Source organism: Saccostrea cucullata, unplaced genomic scaffold (genome assembly GCF_032062105.1).
Source record: "Saccostrea cucullata isolate Sc308-1 unplaced genomic scaffold, CSIRO_AGI_Scuc_v1 ctg770, whole genome shotgun sequence".
In the NCBI taxonomy this organism is placed as follows: domain Eukaryota; kingdom Metazoa; phylum Mollusca; class Bivalvia; order Ostreida; family Ostreidae; genus Saccostrea; species Saccostrea cuccullata.
Window position 1 is genome coordinate 50,381 of NW_026925606.1, and position 9,738 is coordinate 60,118.

A 9,738-nucleotide genomic window follows, 5' to 3' on the forward strand; every position below is an offset into this window, starting at 1 on the left:
ACTGTATAAATACCGGTACGGGGTCAAGAGGTCATAGATGTGCGTTTGGAGAAACGTTCGACGTAATTTCTCAGTGACGTCATAAAGGGTCGACGCGCGTTTCATGGATTATTTACATGGCTTTAGAGTTGATAATTTTAAATGCATTTCACACGTTAAAACTCACAATCAGGCAAATGTAAAGTATGAATAAGTCAAAAATGTAAATATAAGTAGTAAGGTATCATTTTTAAACATCTATCGGACTGTAAATACGGGTTGGTACGAGATAAAATTCATCATACGGGCTTTATGGAATTTAATCTCGTGATCAACCCGTAATTATATTCCGATAGATATTGAAAAATGATGCCTTATTTCTTTAATAAAGGCCAGATACACACATTTTAGTAAAAAGCTCAAGAAGGAAAATGAAGATGAAATAGAAAGATCGAGTGAGAGGAGACGACTTATTGCAGAAAGTAAAGATAAAATGATGGGTGAAGAGAAAAGTATATTGACTGATTGATTGCTTTATTTATATATCATTCATAATAAATTTCAATCATATAAAGACGTAAAAATATACCAGTGAAGTGATTCAAATTTAGTTCTTAACTTGGCAGTTAGGATCGTCGAGCTTTGTGCCGCCTCGCTGTGCTCGCTATCATATTTTTTTTAAGGGGGAGTACCTGTTACTTACCCAAATGCTCTTTATTTTGGAGTGAAATTTAGATGTTTCGTGTGAGTACTTTGAAACACAGTGTTAGTAATTGGAAAAACCCAATTGCTGCTCAATGACCCCTGAATGTTGAGGGGAAAAAGCACAGTGGTAGCAATTGAAAAACCCAAAAGCTGCTCAATGATCCCTGAATGTTGAGGGGAAAAAGCACTCCATAAGTGTCTGGTGACGTTTCATATGAGCACAGCTATGTTAAGGAAGGTCAAAGTTCACATTCCTTGTACATCGTAATTGGAAGTTTAACTGTGACATAATTGAAAATTAACAAGCCACAAAAATTAATTTACGACATAATCATGCATAAATGACAACTTGATTTTATTTATTTTATTGATTATTTATAAAATCTTGTAAAATTGCAATACTTGATAGCAATACAGTCGAGTAATAGAGGAAAGCCTTTTGTCAAACATGACGGCATTAGCCTTGACATGACGCAGCACAAGTGATCCAGAAGACTAGATTCAAGTATGCTTAAATAAATATCATACCATTGCTAATTTTTAAACCTAGTCATTAAAACTAAAAGAAAAAAAAATTAAATACAATGTGTATAGAATATAAATTAATCTAGTAGCATTGAAGCTGTACAGGGATAAGGAATGCAGAGAATATCGCTAAAATGGTGAGCGTATTCGTATAACATCAAAAGTGCAAGGGCATAGACAATTTAGTTTGAGCTGAAATTTTGAATATTTATTGCTTATATAGTGTATATTTTAAAAAGTGCTGGGAGCCTATCCTGGTCTGCATAATATTAATTTATTTATAACTGAATTTAAGCGAAGTGGATATTTTTAGCTATTATAAGCATTTTCGGCAACATTTTAAGTACTTCGTAAACAGCACTGACTAGCTCCCAGCACTTTTTGGGTAGAAGAAGTAAACCTCTTTTAATGTGTAGCACTATTCCTTATTCTTACGTTCAGATAAACAATTCTATTTTTAAACAAGTCACGTGACGAACAGTTGATACGTGCGATATAACTGTTAATAACCGAGTCATATCCATTATTTATAGCAATATTACATTTCTACAAGTATTCAGTTGCTTCGTTACAATATTAAAAAAGTAATACATATTAAACCGGTGCAAAGGTCACATTTTCAAGCGGTCCTTAACTATGTTAACATAGCTGAGAGAGAACTAATTTTGCAAAAGACGAATAACTATGAACAGAATAAATTCAAATGCATATAATGAACTATCATAAACAACAAACAAGTTATATACACGTACTTTAATTTACCTTATTCCAAAACGTTAGAAAATTAAAAGAGACGCCATCCTGAGAAAGACGTTCGTGCTCTGCCATTACTGTTTACCACACCCCATCCGTTTTCATGCATACGAATATAGACATGATCTCCAACATTCCCTTCGACAATAATGAGACCAGTTCCTTCGTCCCAATTTGTAGGATCGCCATGAGCAAAGACAGATCCAGCAATTTGCCCATTGATGACTATCTCCACAGAGGCAAAGCCTCCGTTCTTTACTGCAACGGTCGATGCAAAAACATAAACTCCTGATCTAGGCAAAATAAATATACCATCGTCCTTGTGATAACCTTGACCTTTGTTGACCATGACTGTGTCAAAGATCAAAGTGTGATGTTCATGAAGACCAGAGGCTGTATCTGTTGACATGTAGGCATGGAAAGCTACGTTGTCTGTAGTAGAATCAGGGGTTCTTAAAACTGATTCAATGAAATGAAATATAATTTTGAGTTTGAACGTTAAAAAATTGGTAAGCTGATAAAAATTCAGAACATATATCAAATAAACTGATTATTTTTTTAACAAAAAACACAAGAATAAAGTTTAGAAAACAGACAAATACGTACACAAAAATGCAAGTTGTAATAGAAACTGTACTGATCCTATCACTGAATAAAATTTTCCGAAATTCAGTTAACAATTATTCTACCTATTCTTTTTCCTGACTCTTTAGTTGCAAACTGTTGACCCATTCCATAGTTCTTTGTTCGATTTTTGGATAGCTCTCTTTGTGCATGTTGGTAATTCTGGCTTCCACTAAAAATTTTCGAGTGATTTGCTGTCTGGGGCCGTATTTGGACATTCTTCCGGTTGTTCTGTATACCACTGATAGTTCTTTCGAGATTTTCAACCTTTATCGACAACTCAGTATTTCTTCTGTTGTTGTCCTCCACCAGTATCTTTAAAGCCTGATTTTCCTGCAGGAGATGATCATTGATTTTCATGTAATGTTGTAGATTCCTCTCCAGAGAAGATAGGCGGGCTTCCATTGTCGTCTGCCAATCTTGGCTTTCAGGGTTGGTCACATGACTTGCAGAAAAATGAACAGTCAGTGTTATTAAAAACAGAAACGTGGTAACATCCATTTTATCGTTTTCACCTCCTTCTTGCGTAATTCCATGTGTTGTCTTCGGTTTGAGTTGATTGATAAGATAAGAGGATTTCTATAAATTCACTCTATAGAAAATGAGGATAGTGTAAGGCTTGAAGATTAGAATTGATAACATTAAAAATGTTTCTTTTCTCTTCTCTAAAAGTGCTGGGAGCTAGTCCATTGTTTTAGAGAAGTGCTGAATTCTTTGCCTTGAATGCACACAATAGATCTAAATTTCCAATTCGCTTAAATTCTGATATTAATTTCAATAATTTTATGCAGACCGAGGTCAGCTCCCAGCACTTTTCAAAATATACACTATATGAACAATAAATATTCCATATTTCAACTCAAACAAAATAGTTTATGCCCTTGCACTTTTGATGTAAATCTCAAATACACTTATAGTTTTAGCGATCCTTGTAACCGTGCAGGCCCAGTGCTTCTAGTATCTAGATAATTTCACATTCTATATTCATTGTAATTAATATATTAATTTCTTTTAATTTTAATCATTTCATATTAATTTAATAAACATTTCGTATTGATTAAAAAAGTGAATATAGTCTTCTGGATCACTTTTGCTACGTCATGTCAAAGATGGGACGTCATATTTGATTAAAGACTTTCTTCTATATTACTCAATAGTATTATTATCAATTAATTTAATTTTACAAGATTTTTTTAAAATTATTGATATAATAAATGAATTAAAGTTGTAATTTTCGCATAATCAGGTCGTTTTAACTTAAAATTAGATTTTTGTGTTTAATTTTTACGTCTCAAGTCTCTCCATATTTTTTTGTATGGAATCTACATCGGGGCTTTGTGAAGGCAATTCAAGACAATGCAAATAAATTTCTTGGTTTGATTTCCATTGCTCTATGTCATTTGCTCTGTGGCACGAGCTCGAAGGACATTATCTTGTAAAATAAGAATATCGCCATATGCAAGGAGATATGCTTGAAGAATTTCAGAATTAGCAAGAATGTCTAAATATCCATCCTTATTAACATTTTTACCGGCCGCCAGGAGGCGGTCGGTTATTACCGTCTTCCTTGGAAGACGGTATAGTATAGTTGAAGTTTTTTACAGTCTTCGGACTATGCACTTCCTCTCTTTTGTGATTGGTAGAAATTGCATGATGAGAAAATTTTCAATTATTTCATTGGTTGAAATGCTGTTCAAGGCAAGGAAGACAACTTTCTGATGATCTAATTTTCGTACGACTTAACAATTTTGCAAGATTTCCAATCTTAAAAAAATGACAAAACGAACAGCAAAATCAGCAGTAATTAATTTTTAATAACATGGTATTTTTTATAGCAATAAATAAAAAGGTCTCTTTAATTTCATTATAAATAAAATTTGATTTTTATAGCTTGCAGGCCTTACAATTTGTTCTTATTCTTTTCTCCTTTCTTGTTTGAAGAACAGCCGAGGTTTGCCGAAAGCTCTCGGCCAGTCAAAGTTTACGGAGATGACCGAGCGACAACCGTGGTAGGGCTAATGCCCGTGAAAATCTAATTTAGAAATACAAAATCAAGAAATTCAAAAGAATTATACGGCCTGTTAAGTGTAGATCTGCAGTTTACTGTTTAAAATTGTTGCTAAAGACGGTAAGCTTTTTTGAAAAGCTCTACTTGTATTATATGAGTACTTATCCAAAGTATACTCCTTGATTTCATGAATTTCTCCAGTGACATACCTTAAACAAATCAAATGAAATATTGAACAGGAAAAAGGTCATCTATTTATTTAGTGGTCTCTAAATAGCAAAAATACCTATACATAAATTGGTGATATAAAGATATTGTTATGAATTATTTAAAGAAAAAGCTTTCGTTTTGTTTAAAGTCATTTTTTAAGTCTCTTATTTCATACAATGACCTTATAACCAAAATACAACCTATCATTAAGTAAAATGCTAAAAACCGACGTTGTATGCCATTACTTATACATGGAATTGCCGAGAGATTTTTCCGTTGTTTCATGCTCATTACATGGGGCATTCGGTTGGTGTGACCGGTGGGCAGGGGATACTCATTTCTCTGTTGCACCTCATCCCACTTCTAATGTTTTAGAGGTCCCTCTCTGCTCCTGACGTGTACTGTTTAATTGACTTTTGACTTTTAAAACTGTTATTTCCATATTATTTCGAAACCAGTGATTTGACACTCCACAAATTAACTATAAATTTCGGAATATTTAAAGATTTCGGGGGCCTGAAAAGGAAAGCATAACAAAAGCAATTATAAAATGGTGTAAGATGGTGGTTGACGATGTATTTATTTCTCTTTTCGTGTGTCAAATGTCTTATAATCCTTGACATAAAATCAAAATGCTTTGACTTTGATATTGTATATATGTGAACCGATAAGTAAAGAATAAGATGAATACTACACATTGATCCTTTTTTTAAAATCATCCGAGTAACCGGGTACTCGCAATCGGACGATAAAGCGAGTAACCGATTACTAAAATCGTCCGAATTGTCAACACTAGTAAAAACAGCTCTAAGAAAAATTCTAAAAATTTCAAATAGCATTTTCTATGTTGTACTTTGTTTTCATGTTAAATGTCATGTTTCTATAGAAACTATGGAAAACCCTTTTACAATTTATTCTTGACATAATTCTTTTTTCAACAAAAGAGATATCTCTCTATCACAGAGAGATATCTCTTTAGCTTCTAGAGATATATCCTTGACTAATAGAGATACCGTTATACCTTAGAGAGATCTTCAGACTGAAGAGAATTCTCTTTTACTTAAAGCGATATCTTTATAAGCTATACAAATATCAATTTAAGTGAGAGAGATATCTCTTTAAGCATCCCGCCAAAAATACACGCTATACGATATTTTGGTATATCTTTGTTTTTTTTTTTTAGTATTACAGAAGAACATGATTTTTTTTTTACGTCCCTAACGATAATTTTCACTCATATGGATCCAAGATTAGATACAATAAACGTTACTCCAGCATGCTAGAGGTTCACGGCGAGATCTATACTTTTGACTTGGCGCCGCGTAACCTCTAGCATCCATTGTAAAAATTCTCGCCGCTGAAACCCCAAGTGGAAATAAATCATTTTATTAAGAAATAAGGCTTTGTATATTAATGAATAGTACGAAATAATAAAATACTCAATATTTATGATAAAACTTATGCATAAAACACTGTTAACCTCTCGTATTAGCAATAAATCCATTATTTTTTAAATCGAAGCAGAAATTGAAACAAGTCGTCTGTTTAAAATTCAGAATTGGAATTCAGAAAATCTGACGAAACGAAACTAGTGTAATGCAACGAAAATTTCGTTTTCTGACAAGCAATCTGCAAAATTAATGTGAAGTCAAATCGAAAGTTCTTCTGGTGACAAATTGGAATAATGACAATTTTTATTAATTAACAGTAATGCACACTGAATAAAATGGATTTTATTATTTCTTGTGGCTTTCATACCCCATGCAAACACGTAGGTACATGAAAATTACTTGTTAACAGTTTATTTTACGCATAATACGTTCCGCCCAAAATCTCAGGCGGAACGAACTCGTTAGAAAATGGCCCTCAGATGTAAGAGTCCGAGGTATATAAGGAGCGTAGGGACGTTAACCGAGGCTCTTACTTGTAGGAGTACAATAAACGTGTGATGTTTAACTCGTAGAGACGTGGTTACCTGTATAACTAATAAAGCATAAATTTATTGATATTCAAACTTTAATTTTTAATTATCACGAAAGGTGAAAAATGACTTGCCTCTTTCATTCTTGTGTCCAGCGAGATCTAGAACATGAATAAATGTGCAAGCCAAGCAAGGGGCCCTAATTAGAGTAAATAACAGTGGTTGCAAGATAAATTCGTTTATACCGATGGACAGGTCTCCAGGTTTCGCATTTGGATTCCGACTGGCGACGTTATGATCAACTCGTAACCCTAGAGCTAACCAGCTATACACTGCACCAATTGGCTGACAAGCTATACCAAGTAAGTACAGGTTCAAGTCGGTGCAAATCATTACCTCGTTGAGTAGGCTGGAAAACAATATGAAATCAAAGTTTTACATGAGGTAATTTAGGGGGAAAATATAGACAAATATTTTTTTATAATAGCAAACTATTCTTTTCAATAACTGCAGAGTCATGATTAATCAAACTGATATGAGAACATCTTCAGATAGTTCAGAAAAATTTTTGAAATCATGACCCTGGGGGGTGGAGCAACAAATTTGCTGATAACAATACCGTAGTTATGATGACTCAGGAGAGCGTTTGCATGGTCCAAGGGCGTCAACGTGCTTTTTTACAGTAGCAGACCAGTGCTGTCTTTAGACAACTTTACTATCATGCAACCAATGCTATCCAAATTTTGTCATAATATATTCAATGTTCTTTAAATTTGTGAATTCTCAAATATATTTTTTTTCATATTTATGGTATTGGGACGATTCAACTGATAATGACGGATTAACCTAAAAGTCAAATGCATTTTGGAAGTGGAAGGGGTCTTCTCCAGCCCCTTTTCCCTTCTACCTTTATATTCGTATAAAATCTACCAAACAGTATTATTTGGAGTCAGAATATTTTCAGGTCTTTTCACTAGTCATGGTCTTTTTGTTATGGTTGCTACGGCCACATAAATAATGTACAAGAATCTCTATATCCCAGATGTGCAAATGATATTATGATGGAACTTTTGAACAATGTATCTCTAAAACGCAATTCTTGCAATATTCCTCTCTTTTGTAGGATTATTTATTGAGTCTTGTATCCATTACACTCTTGGTATAGAAAGAGAATAAAAGATTTGAACAATTTTACTCTTTTCAAATATTTACTATGAGCATACGTAAATACTACTAATGGAATATTAAGATACTTTAAATGACTTTAAAACAATTTTGTGGCGTCATCTTTTGTTAAACCTGGTTCAATAAATTTGTTATTGTCCTGCACCCCGTCCAATAAGTTACCTGTAGGTGTCCAATAAGATTCAACTTATTGGACAGGTACAGGTAACGTTAAAATGAGAACAAAGGGCGAGGCAAATAAGTAAACAGCACATAAAAGGCAATGACAAATCAAACAATTTAATATGAACAGTGTAGGAAATTAGTAACGTTAGCGTTAAATGTCAATATTTCACAAAAAATCCTATTGAAAATGGCACAAATAATCCAGTGAGTTGAATGTCTCAGATTCATTATTGTAGACGCATCCGTGGCTCCGATCACAAATTTCGTAAATTCACCGTTCATTGCTATATACTGGTCTAGGAGTAATAGATTCATTTCACAATGATTGATCCATTGAACATATATAGAATCCAATGGACACAAAAGATGAACGAGAAGCATGCGTTTTCACTTCTTACACACAACCTTGGTCTTTTTGTTTATTGAAATATCCATTTTTTCAACATTTAGCACAAAATTTAGCTCACGAAATTTCAACGGAATCTGTAATTCCTTTCGGTGATTTTTGACCATTTGTCCACCTAGTCCCGCGTTGTTTGAGCGAGTGTCTATCGTTCTTTTAAGGAGTGGCTCTAGTAAAATCCTTCCGAGTTCAAAACCTGCACACAAAAGAGAAAGTGTTGCATTTCAAAAAAAAAAAAAATACATTAGAAATAATCTCCCAATTTCATAGAAAATGTTGAAACAGTTGTTGAAGTAAAATCCTTCAAATCCTATTACTTTACAAAAATTACCTGTTCACGGGAAACTGTTTATTGCAAATTCCGAAACATAAGAATATATATCCGGATTGCACGGTAGAAAACTTGAACTGAGGAAGCATCTTGGTGTAATCGATAAATGACATCGTCAAAACACCCGATTTTGAAGGTCTTTTTTTTAAAATAAAAATTTACGTCGTCTTCCGTGGTCGTTGCGTTGTAAAATGAATAAATTGTAAAGACTTTAGTAAAACTGACTTTAATGCATGCGTAGTATGTATAAAAAAATGTCGCAAAGCGGATAAATAAGACTATACAAAGTTATATTTATCGATATAAAACACCTCTCGATGATTCCTACTATCAATAAAGATAGAAGAAAAACCAAAACTGGTTTTCTTTGGCCTAACTTGATGAACACTGCCAGGTAGTCATTCCAGCAGAACGAGACCTTACCTGTGGCTGTCCAATAAGTTAACAATGGAAGTGTTCGATAGTGGTGAAATGTTTTAAGTAAGTTATAAGCCTCAAACTGACCATTATGTAAGATATTAGACTCTCCTCGGCGCTAACGCGCCTCGGGTCGTCTAATATCTGACATAATGGACAGTTTTCGGCTTATAACCATTACTTAATACAAATTCAAGAAACAAATTAAAAAAGACACCACCCCGAGAAAGACGCTCTTGCTCTGTCGTTGCTTATAATCAAACCAACGGCGGATTCATGCATACGAGTATAGACATGATCTCCAACATTCCCTTCCACAACTACAAGACAAGCTCCTTCGTCCCAAGTATAAGCATCGCCATGAGCAAAGGTAGATCCAGCAATTTGCCCATCTCCATAGAGGCCCATCCATGGGTTTGAACGGCCACAGTCCACGCAAAGACATAAACTCCTGATCTTGGTAGGATAAATATACCATCGTCCTTGTGATAACCTTGACCTCTGTTGACCTT

At 33.9% G+C, this 9,738-nt stretch overlaps 1 protein-coding gene across 1 annotated transcript; it reads right to left on the minus strand.

The window, feature by feature from the left end:
* Nucleotides 1-1,993: 1,993 nt before the first annotated feature.
* On the minus strand, nt 1,994-3,087 carry LOC134269330 (uncharacterized). Its single transcript, XM_062751524.1, has 2 exons — nt 2,652-3,087; nt 1,994-2,394 (listed from the first exon to the last, which is right to left on the minus strand). The coding sequence occupies exons 1-2, from the start codon at nt 3,085-3,087 to the stop codon at nt 1,994-1,996; spliced, it is 837 nt and encodes a 278-aa protein (XP_062607508.1).
* Nucleotides 3,088-9,738: the final 6,651 nt, after the last annotated feature.